Here is an 18,347-nt window from a genome sequence, read left to right as displayed (position 1 = left end):
AATGCCAGTTGCACTACAAATGAAGCTATTGGAGCTAACCTTCTGGGCCAAATGCGAACTGTAAGAAAAGTACAAAATCTGATTAATACATCAATAAAACATTTGTAGGGCATTTGACTTGGTACTGCATGATACTTGGATAAAACACTAAAGATATAAAATGAATATGGCACACATTAAATGGAGTAAAACATGGCTAACTGATAGGTCTCAAAATGTAATTGTAAATGGGGCATCATTATGGAGTCAGGGTTTTTTCCTAGTGGGATATTGGGGATTATTCTTGGCCCTATGCTGATTAACATTTTTATTAATGACATTAATTTATGATGAAAACATATCATCACTGATTAAGTGTGAGGATGACACAAATTAGAGTGGTAAATAATGAAAAGTCAAGTCATTGATACAGAGCAATTTGAATTGCTCAGTAAGCTGTGAGCAAGCAAAAATATGTGTTTTAATACGGATAAATATAAATGTATACATCTAGGAACAAAGAATATAGGCCATAGTTGCAAGATGGGGGTCCTATGCTGGGAAGAAGTAAGTCTGAAAATGATTTGGGGGTCATGGTGGATAATCAGTTGAACATGAGTTCCCAGTGGAATGTTGTGGCCTAAAGGGCTAATATGGTCCTGGGGTACATAAACAACCTCTCTTCCTGCTCAAGAGTCCCTTGTTTATATTTGGCACTGGTGTGACTGCTGCTGGAGTACTGTGTGCAGTCCTGATGTCTATAATTCAAGAAGATGTTGATAAACTGGAGAAGTTTCAGAAAAGTGCCATGAGAATGATTAAAGGATTAGAAAACGTGCCTTATAGTGATCGAGCTCCTTGAATCTATTTAGCGTAACTAAGATAATGTTACATGGTGACTTGAGTACAGGCTGCAAGTACCTACATGTTGAATAGGTATTTAATATTGGGCTCTTTTCATCTAGCAGAGAAAGTTATAACATGGTTCGATGACTGAAAGCTGAAGCTAGACAAATTCAAACTGGAAATGAGGTAAATTTTGAACAGTGCGTAATCAATCATTGAAACAATTTCCAAATGTTGTGGCAGATTCTCCATCACTAACAATTTTAGAAAAGCATTCAATCTTGATTTAAAAAGATCTGCTCTGGGAATTATTTTGGGGGAAGTTCATGGCCTGTGTTAGACAGAAGTAAGACTAGATGATCACTATGATCTCTTCACGTCTTAGACTCCATGAAATCTTATTGCAGTTGGCAAGGTCACTCTTCTTTGGTAATTTTACTATAAGACCTCTTCCACTGAGTGGGGTTCTTTTGTTCATTCCATATTCTATCCAAAAACATAAGTGAAGTCTTAAGGGCTATTTCATCACTTGCTTTAAGCATCTCTCCCATAATATCCTTTCTAGCTGCTTTTCCATTTTTGACTTTACTGATGGTTTTTCTAACTTCTTCCATTGTAATATCTCTTAAATCAATATCAAGCTCTTGTTGTTCTTCATCACATATTTCTAGCCATTTGATTGGGCTTGGTCTATTTAAAACAACTTGCCAATGTTCTGCACATTTTTTCTTTTGTTTTGCTTCTGTTCTAATAGGGCCTCCGGTACTGCTAACACTTTCTGTTAGCTGTTTTGGTTGTCTTACGCAAGGTTGCAAGGTCACCTCTTTGACTACTGCCTTCAGTCTCTTGAGATTTTTCTATGAATATATGCCCCTCCATTTCTCTTTAGCCCTTCTGATTCTATCTAGAGCTCTGTATTCTTGCCACTTGCTCACCTCTTTATGTCTTAGCATTCATGAGTTTTTTGCTTTACACTTCTTCTCTTTTCCACTGCTGCCCAAGTAGCATCACTAATCCATTGTTTCCTTTTTAGATTGTTTTTATTAGAACTGCATTATACTTTCTAGACAGTACCCTCCATTTTCCCAAGGAGTATCAATTTTTTGGTTTTCTTCAGTTGATTCCATTAGAACACTGGTTTTCAGCCAGAACACAAGGACGGGTTCACTTTTTTTGTTTGGGTCTTTCAGTTTTGCACTGTTGATGCTTAGGCTTTTAACTTTTTTATTCTTTTTAACTTGATCATCAGTTTAGTAATGCACAGGTTATGGTCACTGGCCACGCTATCTCCTCTGTATGCATGTACATTTGCCAATTAGTTGTGAAACATGCTCAAAATGGAGAATTGATCTGTTTTTGTTTTTTTTTTTAAATAATACCATCTGGGGAAATCCATGTTGCATTGTGGACTTCTTTATGAGTAAATATTGCTTCACCTGTCACTAATTTGTGCACATTGCACATTTCCACTAATCATTCACCATATTATTACATGTTCAAAACCCTGCTACACTTTCCTATAATTTTATCCAACCCATCATTGTTACTTCCAACTTTTGCATTAAAAATCACTTATCATCACTATGATATCATGTTTCTGGGACCTCTGTGAACACATCCTGCAACAAATCATAAAAGATCTTCCTCATCTGTTTTTTGTTGGTTTGTGCATAGCATTGCATTACTTTGAAGAATGTAGTCTGAAAGTGAGCTTTGAATTCTTTCATTGACTGACTGATTCCCACTCAGTGCCTGCTCTGCATCATTTAGGATTGCTGTGCCAGCTTCATGTCTACCAGCTGTATTTCCAGAATAGATGGTGGTTCTGTTTCTCTAAAGGGTAGTTTGTTCAAATTTGTCCATCTACATTAACTGATTCCAAAGACATCAAGATGGTGTCTTTCATTTTTTCTTTAATTACTTAACTGCTTAAGTAGTTTCATACATTGTTCTCATGTTGAAAATCTGATTTTCATGACTGACCTTGAGCAAGGGACTTTTCAGAACATGGGCTTCTTTATGGATTTGACTGGTGCCTGTTATATTCTTCACTTGAAGATGTTCTTTTGTTTGAGGCTTCTGCATACTGATAGGACTCTTGACATTCAGTTCTGTAGTAAGTTTGTTTTTTACATGGTGAGTTACCAGGCCCAAGCACAACCTTATGGCTGCTTAGTCATTATTCACCCACTGGGGGACACTTGGTAGCTTTGGATGCCCTGAGTGTTTACACCTTCCTAGCTTGAAATGGAAAGGTGAAATTTATGTAGATAACCACGTAAGTTTCATGGTGGTCATTTTTGCTATGTAAATAGTAAAACTGTTTAAATATTCCACTACACAGATAATGTAATTTTTCAGGGAGTATCAAACCTGCTTTGTGGTTCTCTCATCTTTTCTACAGCCTCACTATTTTGAATCTTCAATTTGTCTTTGCCTTTCCTTCTCTCTTCAGCTACTTGTGTTCCACTCGCTGGTTTTTCTGCAGCTCCTCTTTTTCTCCCATTCCAATCCCTTCCTTTTTCCTGCAGGTAGCCAAACAGCAACTATATATGTATCCATGTGGATATGTTTTCTAGGAAGAGCAATATTGCTACAAGAATAGCATATCTGGCTGAATGCCTAAATAAAGGATAACAAGTTGTGCTGAACTAGAAGAATGGAAACAATGTGATCTCAAAGGAACTGCCTTTCAGGAATGCTAGAACTTGCCAGCTGGTGTTACACACCAGAGGTCTGTTGAAGGACAGTAATTTGACTCAAGAAACATGTTTCAAACTGATTCTTAGTCAAAGTTCTATGTTGGTTTGGTCTGATAAAGTATAAGAAGCATGATGGGAGTGTCCAAATTGCAAAAACAAAGTAAATAAGAGTTTCTACTATGGAGGCCTGGAGAAAGGTGGTAATATATGAAGCAGGCCTACTCTGTGGAGAAAGGAACCAAAGTGTAGTACCCTGATACTGGAGAGCAAATGTGAAGTGTGTGTAATCTACTGAACTTGCAATCTTTTGTCCCAACAGCAGCAGACATCCTTGATTAACAGTTTACTACCTTTGCTGTTCCCTTTGGTTTGCCAATAGATGGCTCTGTTGTTTCTGCTAAAAACACAATCTTATTCTGCATTGGATGGAAAGTTAAGGTCTTTGGAACTCAGAGCATAGATTGCAGCAGTCACAAAAAAACAAAACAAAAAAAACTCCATTATGAGAGGTAGGACTATTGTCTTTTTTCTGGTTGCTTTCTATTCTTGCAGTAGTAGCTGCTTTTTCTTTGCAGCAAATATAAATATACTTGGTTATATGCTTTTTCTTATTATGCCTCTCTTGCAGAATTTCATCTCTCAGAAAAAGCACACGTGCACATCACAGTGAATTTTAACCATCTTCATATTGTTTAAACTTAGTAGCATTTTTATACAAAAATCCTGGGGCGTATAGGTTCAGAATTCTAAATACTCAAACCAGAATTTATACTGGCAAACTGGAAACTGCATTTTTAGGAGCTTGCATTATATAGAAGTTGACTTTTTCTATGAGCTAAAATAAAAGTTTGAGGGAATTAAGGAACTGTTATTTTGCAATGAAAGACAATACAAAAACGTAGATATCTTTTGCCTTGATGTGCACGTATAACTTGCTTTTGTGAATTTCCTCATAAAACGACAGTTAAGAACATACTTGTAAATAATAGGGGCCAATTTACTTAAAAAAAATTGGAGATCCATACATACCTGTACAATAGCAGGCAAGCACATGCATTCACCAAAAGGTCCACATGCAGGTAAGCCATATGTAACTGAGGTCTTGGCTACACTGGCTCTTTACAGCGCTGCAACTTTCTCGCTCAAGGGTGTGAAAAAACACACCCCTGAGTGCAGCAAGTTTCAGCGCTGCAAAGTGCCAGTGTAAACAGTTCCCCTGTGCTCCCAGCGCTGTAAGCTAATCCCCACGGGGAGGTGGAGTACCTGCAGCGCTAGGAGAGCTCTCTCCCAGCACTGGCGCTGCGACCACACTCGCACTTCAAAGCGCTGCTGCGGGAGCGCTCCCACGGCAGTGCTGTACGGCTGCAAGTGTAGCCATACCCTGAGTTGAAAACACCCACCCATGGCTGCTTCTCCAATTTGCAGACATGCCTCTATTAAGTAGGTGCACAAAAACAGAGACTAAGGAACACATGCAAAATGTGACTTAGGCCATGGCTACACTTGCAGCTGTAGAGCGCTTTGGGTTAAACCAGCCTTCGGAGAGCGCACTACAGAAAGAGCTCCAGTCTGTCCACACTGACAACTGCAAGCGCACTGGCGTGACCGCATTTGCAGCGGCATTGGGAGCAGTGGATTATGGGCAGCTATCCCAACATTCAAGTGGCTGCAATGTGCTTTTCAAATGAAGGGTGTGGGGTAGAGTGTGTTGTGTGTATGCGGGGAGAGAGAGAGTGTGTTTTTGGAGTGCTGAGAGTGTGTCAGCACACTGTCTTGTAAATTCAGATCCCCCTAGTCCTCTTGCCTCTCACTCACTCACTCAGGCCATGTCTACATCTAAAATTTTGCAGCGCTGGTTGTTACAGCTGTATTAGTACAGCTGTATAGGGCCAGCGCTGCAGAGTGTCCACACTTACAGCAACCAGCGCTGCAAGTGGTGTTAGATGTGGCCACACTGCAGCGCTGTTGGGAGTGATGCATTGTGGGCGGCTATCCCACAGAGCACCTCGTCCCACAGCGGCGCTGGGGCTTGTGGGAAGGGGAAGAAAGTGTGATTGTCCTTCTGCTTCCTGTTCCTGTTCCAACGGCCAGCGTTGCTTTGGTACACATGCGGAGCACTGTGGCAGCATTGTGACTCTACAGCGCTTTTTCTGCATTATCTTTCAAGAATGGATCCTCAGCTACTGAATACCTTACTAATGACTATTGCCAGCACATCTCGCCTGGCTGGGGAGCTATTCCTTCAGCTGCTAAATGTGAGTGAGAGTGACATTGAGGAGTCAGACGATGATAGTGAATCGCATCAATGTGCAGACAGTACATTGCTAGTGGCAGTTACAGACGTGCTCTGCTCCGTGGACCGGCGCGTTTGGGCTCGGGAAACCAGCACTGAGTGGTGGGATCACATCGTCCTGCAATCATGGGATGACGAGCAGTGGCTGCAGAACTTTCGTATGAGGAAAGCCATTTTCATGGCACTTTGTGATGATCTCGCCCCCAACCTGCGGCGCATGAACACGAGATTTAGAGATGCCCTTTCTGTGGAGAAGCGGGTGGCTATTGCAATCTGGAAGCTGGCAACTCCAGACTGTTTCCGATCGGTGGCGAACCAGTTCGGAGTGGGAAAGTCCACCGTTGGAATGGTGCTGATGCAAGTTTGCAGGGCCATTAATCGAACACTGACAAGAAGAACCGTGACTCTTGGGAATGTGCAGGACATTTTAGATGGCTTTGCAGAAATGGGGTTCCCTAACTGTGGAGGGGCAGTAGATGGGACGCATATTCCTATTATCTCTCCACCCCACCTGGCATCAGAGTATATTAATCGCAAGGGGTACTTCTCCGTGGTTCTGCAAGCGCTTGTAGATCACCGTGGGCATTTCACTGACATTTACTCTGGATGGCCTGGAAAGGTGCACGATGCACGCATATTTAGGAACAGTGCCCTGTTCAGGAGGCTTAGGGCCGGGACCTTTTTCCCAGATCACAAGATAACAGTAGGGGACGTGGAAATGCCCATTGTGATTCTGGGAGACCCCGCTTACCCATTAATGCCATGGCTCATGAAACCATATACAGGGAAGCTTGACAGGAGCAAGGAACGGTTCAACTACAGGTTGAGCCGGTGTAGAATGACTGTGGAGCGTGCTTTTGGCCGTTTGAAAGCTCGCTGGCGCAGTCTCTATGGGAAGCTAGATTTGATGGAAAGCAGCATAACCGCTGTTATAGCCGCGTGCTGCACCCTCCATAATATTTGTGAAGGGAAGGGTGAAAGGTTCAGTGAGGAATGGACCTCCGAGGTTAGACGCTTGGAGAATGACTTTGCTCAGCCAGAGAGCAGGGCTAATAGGGAGGCCCAGGAAAGGGCTTCAAGGATTAGGGATGCTATAAGGGAGCAATTTGATGCTGAGAGCCAGCAGTAATGTTTGATGCATGTGTTGTGCTTTGCTTTACCTTGCTGTGTATAATTTACCATTTCTAGCACCAATTAAACATATTGAAAGAAATACAAACCAAAACCTTTTATTTGTCATACAGTAAAAAACATGCAAGGGGGTATGGGTGGCTCACAGTACATTCAGAAGTTTTACTATGTCCTATTTTACTCAATTGTCACTGTCTGATGCAACTCACCATTACTTTGCTGCAGAATGATGGGGGTGGAGTGCACTGGGTAAGAATTATAGATATCTTGGTTAGTAGGTGATCTTATAGGTGTTGGGGGCAGCTGGTGATAATAAGGAACTGGCTGCTGCAGAAAGCTGTTTTGAGGATACACAGGGGGACAAGGAACAGTGCTTTGGGAAGGCTGTGGGCTATCACGGTATATATTTGTCTGCATGGCTACAAGAGACTCAAAAGACTTGGTTTGGCGAGACAGGAGTCTCATCATCTGCCTGGCTATTTTTTTGGCAGACAATTCCTGTCTCCTGCTTTCTCTCTGCCTCCATTCATGTACAGTATTTCTCCATTCCTCAGTCTTCCTACTTTCCCTGTTGTAGTGGTTCAGAACGGTCTTGATCAATTCCTCTTTTGATTTCCTAGGATTGCGCCTCAAGTTCTGTAATCTACGTGAGGCCGGTGATACAGCTGCATTACTCGAGTTCCCTAGAAAAAATAGAGATAGAGACATGTAATACACAGGGGCATCATTGTTTATTATCAAATTTTGAAGGACATTTGAAACTTTAGGTAGCAACCCTCTCACATACCTCACATAACACTGTAGAGGTCAAGAAAGCTAAGTCATGTCGAGCAATGGGGTGAGTACTTTTGCTAAAATTTCTCCCATGTTAGTGGGATGCCTTGGTTCCTGCTTGGAAGGGGGGCTGGGGGAAGAACAGAGCTCACCACGGGGATGAGTGCCTGCTTGGACTGCTGGCTGTGGGAAGAACAGAGCACACCGCGGGGAGGAGTGCCTGCTTGGAAGGGGGGCTGGGGGAAGAACAGAGCACACCGCGGGGCAGGGTGCCTGCTTGGACTGCTGGCTATGGGAAGAACAGAGCACACCGCGGGGCAGGGTGCCTGCTTGGAAGGGGGGCTGGGGGAAGAACAGAGCACACCGCGGGGATGAGTGCCTGCTTGGACTGCTGGCTGTGGGAAGAACAGAGCAGACCGCGGGGCAGGGTGCCTGCTTGGAAGGGGGGCTGGGGGAAGAACAGAGCACACCGTGGGGCAGGGTGCCTGCTTGGACTGCTGGCTATGGGAAGAACAGAGCAGACCGCGGGGCAGGGTGCCTGCTTGGAAGGGGGGCTGGGGGAAGAACAGAGCACACCGCGGGGCAGGGTGCCTGCTTGGAACGGGGGCTGGGGGAAGAACAGAGCACACCACGTGGATGCCTACGTGCTGGGAAGGGCGGGGGGGGGGGTGATTGGGGGAGGGGAAACAGAGCGCCTTGGGCTGTGGAGCCGTGAATCTAGCTCCCTGCCCTCAATTATCCCTAAACTATCCACAGGCTTTCATAATGCCAGACATATCACTGCTGTGTGTTACCAAGGAAGAGAGGGAGGGTCTTCTACAGGAATGTGGATACCGCCCTGGCCCCTATGCAGCTTGCCTGTGTGCAGCCATGGTCCCCCCACCCCTCGCTGCACAGTGGATCGGACGAGTTAGCCTGACCGGGACAGGGACCACGGTGGCTCTCCCTATAAACTTGAGAAAGCACATTGCCCAAGCTCTAGCTGCAACTTTTCAAGAGATTACTCAGGCAGATTACACAGATGTCATAGATCACATCAATGGGCTATTCCACGTTTAGGCATGCATGCAGGCAGCCATAACGAAAATCCTCCTCTCCCAAAACATTGCAATCTACTTACCACGAGCACGATCCTCAGCTTCCTCATCAACGTCCGCTTCCAGCTGCTGCGACTGGCTAGTCTCCTCAGGGCTGGAGAAGAGCTCCTGGCTGCCTGTGTCCTGAGACTCCGGGGTGTCTCCCTCCACGCCAGTAGCATCACTGTATTCATCCTCTACACCATCCCCCACTTCTCCCTGCTCTGAACTCTCCATCGTGCTCCTAGGATTCACGGTGGGGTCACACCCAAGTATGGCATCCAGCTCCTTGTAAAACCTGCAGGTTGTGGGGGCAGCTCCTGAGCGTCGGTTTCCCTCACGGGCTTTGCAGTATGCACTCCTCAGCTCCTTAATTTTGACTCTGCATTGCAAGCCGTCCCGTTCGTGGCCCCTTCTCATCATGGACTGCGATAACTGACCATAGGTATCATAGTTTCTCCTTCTGGAGCGCAGCTGTGTTTGAACAGCCTCATCTCCCCACACACTAATTAGATCCTGCAGCTCTGCATTGGTCCATGCTGGGGCTCGTTTGGTGCGTGGAGGCATGGTCGCTGAATGATTGATTGATTAATTGCACTCCACGCCTGGCTGAGCAAACAGGAAGGTGATTTTTGAAATTTCCCGGGGCATTTAAAGGAGGTGTCAGGTGAGCACAGGGCAGAGGAGTTTTCTTGATTACCAGAGAGGTATCCTCAGGTATGCTGGGATACCTGCTTATTCCACAGAGGTCAAGAAAAGCGCTGGTAAGTGTCTGCACTTGATTACCAGCGCTGGATCACCAGCGCTGGATCCTCTACACCTGAGACAAAACGGGAGTACGGCCAGCGCTGCAAACAGGGAGTTGCAGCGCTGGTGATGCCCTGCAGATGTGTACACCTCCTAAGTTGCAGCGCTGTAACTCCCTCACCAGCGCTGCAACTTTCTGATGTAGACAAGCCCTCAGTAAACATTTGCTTTGCCCCATTGCAGGTAAGCAGCCTCCGTCTGAAACAGAGCTCTGAAAAAGCACTTCCACATTCCTCAGCCAATTTCACAACAAAGAGAAGAGAAGAGAAGAGAAGAGAAGAGAAGAGAGGTCACTTGACTTAAGGAGATCATGGGACATTTCCGGAGGTCAATCAGAATGCCGTAATGTAACTCCTCATTCACACTGGCCCTGGGGCATCTCAGCCAATACGCAACAGCTGTTATCCCTCTCGTGGAGGTGGAGTACCAGAAGCGCTCTAGCCAGGGAGTCAGAGCACTCTACGTGCCTTGCCAATGTGGACGGAGAGTAAGGTACAGTGTTCTGGAAGGCTTTATTGTGGTATAAAGTGCCAGTGTAGTCAAGCCCTGAGGAACGCATGCATCATTAACCTTTAAGACCTTTCCTAAAATATGTGCTTGTTCAGAACCACCCTCAGAACAAACACTTGGTTAAACTTAGAGAAGGCCTTATGTATAAAGGAAGTGTAAAAAACAAAAACAAAAACAAAAAGATCAAGATATTAGGTCCCTGAAATTAAGATTCTAAAGCCTTAGTAAGGCAACTAAATATGGATTTAGGATGCTAACTTGAGACACTTACTTCTGAAAATCTAGGCCTTTGATTGTTTTGTCTTGAAATGAGCAGGATGAGAGAGAATTTAATTGAGATATTTAGGATTAAAAAACCCCCCAAAACACAGAGAAAAGCCTTTCATTTGTACACTATCCCATAATAAAGAAACAAGAATATTTAATTTAATGTTCAATTGGCCTGATCCTACTGTCACTGAAGTCCAATGGAATTTTTGCCATTTACTTAAATAGGAATAGAACTGGGATCTAATGGGTAGGTGTGTTTTAAAACCAGTATGAGGATTTATGCTACCACTTCATATGGCTTTATTCAGCCAATGGAATTCATTGCTGCAGGAGGTTGTAGAATCTAGTTCTATCACCTGTTTTTAAAAGAAGCAAGAATTTTTTCATTAGCTTATAATTATGATTCAGGAATGCTTTAAAGAATCGGTTGGTTCAGCACATGCTATAGACCAGTGGTTCCAAAACTTGTTCCGCTGCTTGTGCAGGGAAAGCACCTGGCAGGCCAGGCTGGTTTGTTTACCTGCTGTGTCTGCGGGTTCGGCCAATCGCAGCTCCCAGTGGTCACAGTTTGCTGCTCCAGGCCAATGGAAGCTGCTGGAAGTGGCAGCCAGTACATCCCTCGGCCCGCGCCACTTCCAGCAGCTCCCATTGGCCTGGAGCAGCGAACTGCGGCCACTGGGAGCCGCGATCAGCTGAACCTGTGGACAAACCAGCCCGGCCCACCAGGGGCTTTCCCTGCACAAACCGCATCCCAAGTTTGGGAACCACTGCTATAGACTATTAAAATACAGGGAGCCTTGTATAAGAGGTCACTGTTAGTCAGATTTGTCTAGTATCTTCAGACATACTTCACTGCATCATCAGTTGTTGTAGCTCCGTTGAAGGGATCTGGTGATCGATAAAATAGGCAAAGCATGATAAGGGTGTGACAGAACTCCACCCTAGGTAGATAAGAGTAAAGGAGAAGCATTCTAAAAAGGGTATCTACATTTTTTTTAGGTTCATAATTTTTTCTGCTAGGCCAAGAAGTTGGGCCACAGATAGGAGAAGCAGTTTTCCACTGCCAAATTAGTTGTCACTACTGAAAAATTGACGGAAAAAAGACTAAAACTTTTGCACACCAAGAGGGACTAGGAAAATCGCATCAGTTTGGCATCAGGAGGAAAGTTTCACCTGTGGTCAATGTTGCTGAATATTTGAGAGATTTTTATATTGGTAAATTAAAGATGCAGCTTGAATTGAAATATGTCAGGACACTAAAACCTGAATTCTACGTGAGAAAAAGAGACTTCCTAATGTCTTTCAATGGCTGCTTACGATAATCATCCCAAACCTATTCAATTCTAATTATGGTTTATGTCATACTCCCACCACACAGTGGTGTGTTCTTTTCACTACTTCTCCTGTTATATCACTTACCTGCCCTTATTAAGCTTTATGTATTGATTTACAGAATTTAAACAAGGTGATTTTTTTTAGACGAGCATTGAATTGATTACTTCATGTAGCCATTTTGTTCAGGTCCATATGGGACATCTACAACTAATTAGCTCTAAAACAAGAAATTCAGACATACAAATATGTACTAACACATGCAGCTCTGATATCAGAGGCAAAGATTCAACCTCTAATTTATAGACTGAAGACACAGAATGTCACAATCTATAATTGTTTTCTTATGGGCTCATGTAGTTCAAACAGTGACTCAGAAAGCTCTTGAGTTAGGAGAGTTTGAGCTCAGGTTAGTTCCAAATTAATATGCTTAGGGTTTGTTTGTTTTTTTTGCTGTTCAACATATTTTGTTACTCACATGTATGATGTATACTTGCCTATCTGAACTCCTTCTACATTTTTTCTGATTTGCTTTGTTCACGACTCTTATAGGTCACCTGCCACCAAGTTTGTTTCCTTTTCCATGAGTGAAACAGAACAATGAAGTGCTTAAAGTTAGAGCTGAGAGAATAATGGATTTTTTTGCTACATTGGAAATTATGAATAATTGAAACATTCTGTTACAAAAGTGTGGACAAACTTAGAATTTTGGGGATTTTTTTAACTGATATGATTCTGTTAAACTGACAAGAATAAGCACAATTTTGGTGTTGCCAAATCTGTATTTTTCTGCTGAAATTTTTTTTGCATAAAAAATGTTGCCTAGATTTACTTAAAATGACAAACAGGTCAAGCTCCACAATACTTAGCAGACATAGATCTTGTCCTGGTTCTCTTTTTAACTGTAGACTAAGCAGAAGAATAGCAGTAAAAGATTCTGCAGCAAATGAAACAGGCTGAGCTACAGATAACGCAGACTTCAAGACACCAAGCTAATTACCCACAGTAAGTGAATTGAAGCAGTTTCAGTGAGATATTGGTGAATAAGCATATTAAAACTGCTATAATAGGAGACATGAAATGAGACAAAAGAAATAAGGGATAAAAATGTAATGCATGAAAGGAAATTCATACAAGAGATTAAGAAAGTATACATTGCTATTGTGTCATTCTCAGAGTGAATGACCTTCATTTGAAATGTTTTAAGGCAGTTATTTGTACCTAAGGGAACATAAGCAAGCACAGTTGTTGACTGCACTGAGGCTTAATCCCCCCTGGAAATACATTAGGTACAGTATAGATATCATAGTGCATAATGTGATAAGTAGGAGAGAGAAGAAGCTATAGACTGGATTCACCAAGATATTTCATTTTCTGGTGCTGTAAAGGCGATTTAAAATTTTGTAGCGCTTCATTTTTCATAGACACGCATGTTCTAAGTTAATATTTCAATATTGCCACCAGATGATGAGTTTACATGGTGGATTTTTCTGCTAACACAGCCTACTTTTTCTGTGTATTCCTGTAGAAATGTTTAGGATTTTCTTGTGGGTGTGACTGCTTTTGTTTGGCTCTGTGTTTTTCTTATAATATGAAGCAATATCATACTGAAATATTCTCCCCTCTGGCTGAGTTCCTGTGCTTTCCTTCCTTTGACCCAGAAATGATTTCTGTTTATCCTCTTGTGCACCCATTAGAGTCTCTCTGTTGTTGTCGTACATTCTTGTGTCTGTCTTGGCCAAATGCATTTTTCAATACCTTTTGTAAACAGCAAATATATCCATACACTTGCAAAACTGTTTCCTAGGAACTGGGTGCCAGATTTAAAATTTCTGTTTTAATCATTGATATTACAACCACTGCCAGTTTAGAAGATCAAAACAAGTTTTAAATCTAAAAATCTCCACTCAGATAATACAAAATTTGAAACTAAGCTGCTTAACCCGAATTCAAAATGATTCTCATTTACAATCTACTATTTCTCTCCTGGTAAAGTTAATACTATTAAATGAACAGACAAAAAAAATTAGCTGGACGACATTTTTATTAGTACTTATTGATGGTGGCTAATAAATAAAATTGAAGTCCTTCTTTTTATCCCTCAATATAGAGAGACCATCACAAGCTGCAAGCCTAATGACCTCCTTTCGCACTCCACGAGGAAAGCAGCAGCCTTGGGAAACCCTATATGCAAACAGAATGTTGGGAATCATTAAGAAAGGGATACATAAGATGACAAAAAAAATCATATTGCCTCTATATAAAATCTATAGCATTCCCACATCTTGAATACTGAGTGCAGATGTGGTCACCCCATGTCAAAAAAGATATATTGGAATTGGAAAAGGTTCAGAAAAGGGCAACAAAAATGATTAGGGGTATGGAATGGCTGCCATATGAGGAGAGATTAATAAGGCTAGGACTTTTCAGCTGGGAAAAAAGATGACTAAGGGGAGATATGATAGAAGTCTATACAATCATGATGGGAGAAAGTAAATAAGAGTGTTCATTTACTCCTTCACATCACACAAGAACTAGGGGTCACCAAATGAAATTAATAGGCAGCAGGTTTAAAACAAACAAAAGGAAGTATTTTTTCATACAACGCACAGTCAACCTGTGGAACTCCTTGCCAGAGGATGTTGTGAAGGCCAGGACTATAATGGGGTTCAAAAATAACTGGATAAGTTCACGGAGGATAGGTCTATCAATGGCTATTAGCCTGGATGGATAGGGATCCTGTCCCTAGCCTCTGTTTGCCAGAAGCTGGGAATGGATGACAGAAAATGAATCACTTGATGATTGCCTGTTCTGTTCATTCCCTCTGGGGCACCTGGCACTGGCCACTGTTGGAAGACAGGATACTGGGCTAGCTGGACCTTTGGTCTGACCTAGTATGGCTGTTCTTATACTCACTACTTCTTTCCCAAAGAACAGGGTCTAGGGCAGAAAAAGCCCTCTTATGTATTCAGAGAGACCAACAATGAACCTAGCAGCTTCCTATCCTCATTGGGAACAGTAGCTGGAAGGAGCTTTCTGAAAAATGGACTGTAGACTCTCATTTGTTCACAGCTTTACTCTCCTCCATCCTACTATTGCGGTCACCCAATTTCCCTCTCCTTGCCTACTCTCATCCTACTTTTCTGTCTCCTTTCCTATTTTTTTCTTCTGATTTTACCCACCCTCTTTCTTCCTTCCTCCTCCCTACTGTAGCCTTCAGTGCTCTCCACCTCCCATGTCAGTTTGATTGCATGAAAAAAACAAATATCCAGTCAAAGCTTTAAGAACATTTGGGACTAACATGGCCCGTATCTGCATCCCCGTGTTCACTTTGCTTGTATAAGATGGGAGACCCTCCATCTGTGTCTTGTCCTTTCAGAGTTTAAGCTTTTCAGGTCAGGGATTTTGCCTTCATATATCTTTGGGTCCCTGAATCTTCGGCTTCTGAGAACTACTGCTGTATACATGATAAATAATAATGCCAGGACTTAGGAACATATTGGGCAAATGAGCATGTTCTTAAATATGTAAGCAAAATAGCTCGGATTCTCTCCAGCACTGAGATTTACTTGGCATTGGAGTAGCTGGAGAGACCTATGAGAGATACAGTTGTAGTTCCCTGATTCTCTGGCTCGCTGGCCCTGACTCTGACCTAGGTTACAGCTGCCTGAGGAAGGGACTCACAAGATTATAGAAACATATTTCAAATGAGGGCCTCATATTCTGGCCATGCCCAACCCCTCTCTACACCAGGGCCAGATGGGGGCTGTTGTGAGAATCAGCTCCACGTCAGCTGAGAGTTCATCCCTTGAGGGTAATTCTCACCTGGCAGTATCCAGATACTTGCTAGCCTTTTGTTCTGCCATTGTGGTACAAAGGGGCCAGGATACTAGACAGATTCTGGCCCAACCATACAATCATTCCAGTCAATTTGTAGTCACCCCCAGAGCTGACATTGATACGCAAAAAGTGCACGTTGAAGAGGATTTGTCCATTTTGTTACTTTGGTTTAGTTTGTAAAATCTAGCAAAATGACAAGTTCTGGGATAAGCGATCATTTTGAAACTGTAAAGCGACAATTTTTAAAAGAGGCTTTATGTATCTATTTCATCACAGAGAACATAGTCTCTGTTGACAAATATTCCTAATTAGATCATTAGTTTACCAAAGGAAATTCATTGAACTTATAAAATAACTCCTCTGCATGGAGGAGAAAAAAACCTTGTACTCTCAGACTTAGTTTTCCTAACAACAGATTATTCATTTCCCTTTCAGTGCTGTTTCCTAATAGTTCCCAGTCATCTTGATGATTTCTTGCATTTTTAAAGCTTTTTGTCAGTACCATGAGGTTAAATTTGTTTTTTAAATAGCTGATGCCAAAATGAAGAATCAATTTAAAGAACTTCCCCCAAACAGCCCAGCAATTTTGGTAGAGATATCGGTATCGTTTCAAAATAAAATATTTTAAGGTAGCCTGGTTGCAGAAGTATATCCTGACTGTTCTGTTATAGCATTCATTTTCCAACTAATATGATTTTGCTCTGCAGTAGATTATCTAAACTTAGGAGGGGGTCAAATGTACCCAGCTTTGGTCTTTTGCTTGACTAGCATTTTAGAAATGCATAACTATTTTGGTGAGAAGGAAAGAACCCTCAACATAGCAGATTGAAAAGTAAATTCTATAAACTGTATGCATAGAAATGCATGTTTTATGTAGTAGTGTTTGGGCACAAAAGAGAGCATTACAATGTCTTCCTGCAATAATTTAATGTTGTGCACAACAAACTCTTCCTATTTAACTGCTTCCACAGGATTTGATTTTATTTTTTTAGTCCAAATTTGTTTTAACAAATAATCTTCCCACTCTAACAGAAGAATCAGAAAGTGAAAATTGACTAAAAACTTGTTTATAAAGCTAAAGTGGAGCTGACTGGTCTATTTGTCCAAGCTTGAAGAAATGCAATAAGGCCAAAATATTCAAACCGGAAAGCTTAATATTAATATGTATTTCAACCAAATTGTACTTTCCAATATATCAGTGTTAATGCATACTAGACCCATTGAAGTTATATTGTATTGAAACTGATGTTACAGAAAAGAGAATCTGTCCCGTTGACTTTAATGGAAACTGCAAGTGTTTCGCAGCACTTCTAAAAAAACTAGACTCCTTCGATTCCTTAGGCAGCCAAGCTTGAAAAATTTGTACTTGGTGAGGAAAAAAGCCAGTGTACAAGTCAAAAAGATAATTCAATATTTAGAAATCTTTCAGTTTTAAAATCTAAGATGCTACTTTTTTAAATGTGATTTTTTTTCAAATAGGGCAGTGTCTCTAATTATCATTTCTCATACACTATACATGGTTAGTACTTCCTTGATACAGTGTTAAGTAAAGGAGTGATCATTGATTTTGTTCCATACACTAAAATACTTCATTAGTGACAGACCAAATACATCACCACACTAACAATACTAGAAATAACTGGAGGCTGAAATCTCTCCAAAGAGAGCCTCCCATTGAGAAGCTCCTCAGAGATGTGACCATGCATTTTCTCATGTGCCTTTTGAGTCTTCTAGTCACCTTATTTCATCATGCTTTCACCAGTCCCCAATTAGCTAATCTGCTGTACATGAAAACTGGGATACTGACTGGTGTAGTAATAGTTATCTTCCTGACCATGCGTTTATCACATTGGCATTTTGTCCCTTCTGAGTTAGTACAAATTGAAAAACTGAGATGATCTGTATAAAAAGTACAGAAAACAGATTTCCTGTATATATACTCAAATATTCCAAAGCATGCTATTAAACAACATGAAAGCTAATGTTTGATTTTAATCAATAAAAGGTTTTAGACTAAACCTCATGCTAAAGGCTGAATAACAAGTAACAGAAGATTCACAGTCATCTTAAAACTTGTATGAATGGTGTAAAGCCAAGAATTATAATCAGTTATCTGAGCTTGTATCGTTTGCATGCCATGCCAAAAATATACTAGATTTAAAATAATGTTAAGCTCTTTGTAAGTCAAGTTCGAATCCTGTGTTGTAAATAATTATTTATGACCAATTCACTCAGAGTGATACTTGAGGATATGTAGCACACACAATATTATTTAAATAATAGACTGATAACAGAGAGCTTTGTATTCTGTTCTCTATCCCTTATGTTTACATTAATGCCTGCATTAAGTAAAATGGCTGAGGCTGAGGTAATTTGTATTACCAGACAAAAAGGGATTAGCATTTTTTCTTTAATCATAGTAACCAACATATAAAATACTTTAGGACTGTGTGGGGCCTTCTTTCTAAACTGTCTGTAAAACTCAAAAGACATAGGGAGCAGCTGCTGTAATCATTGCTTGAAATATTTATGGAGGTATCACTGCTGAACTGGAAACTTTGTATCATGTAATGGGATAATTTGATGTGCACACTAAAGCCCTTAAGTTACAGTGCAACAGTTTGCTGACAATAAAATGTGATGGGAATTAATGGTGGCTGGAATAGAGTTTGATCCAGTAGAACATCTGTCCTGCATTCTGAAAGACATACATGCTCATGCCAGTGTCAGTGGACTGTCATATAAAAGCTATATGAACTAAAGACAGAAATTTATGAAGTTAGAGAT

The 18,347-nt window shown here is 41.6% G+C and overlaps 2 protein-coding genes across 2 annotated transcripts in view; both read right to left on the bottom strand.

The window, feature by feature from the left end:
• PAM (peptidylglycine alpha-amidating monooxygenase) overlaps window positions 1-18,347 on the bottom strand; it is an 843,699-nt gene that overhangs the window by 482,448 nt on the left and 342,904 nt on the right. The window lies entirely within an intron of this gene.
• LOC127047561 (uncharacterized) lies at window positions 7,029-9,181 on the bottom strand. The gene is made up of 2 exons (XM_050945975.1): window positions 8,846-9,181; window positions 7,029-7,634 (listed from the first exon to the last, which is right to left on the bottom strand). The coding sequence occupies exons 1-2, from the start codon at window positions 9,036-9,038 to the stop codon at window positions 7,129-7,131; spliced, it is 699 nt and encodes a 232-aa protein (XP_050801932.1). The 5' UTR covers window positions 9,039-9,181; the 3' UTR covers window positions 7,029-7,128.

This window comes from Gopherus flavomarginatus, chromosome 3, assembly GCF_025201925.1.
Source record: "Gopherus flavomarginatus isolate rGopFla2 chromosome 3, rGopFla2.mat.asm, whole genome shotgun sequence".
In the NCBI taxonomy this organism is placed as follows: Eukaryota; Metazoa; Chordata; order Testudines; family Testudinidae; genus Gopherus; species Gopherus flavomarginatus.
This window is presented reverse-complemented; position numbering and strand designations above follow the sequence as displayed.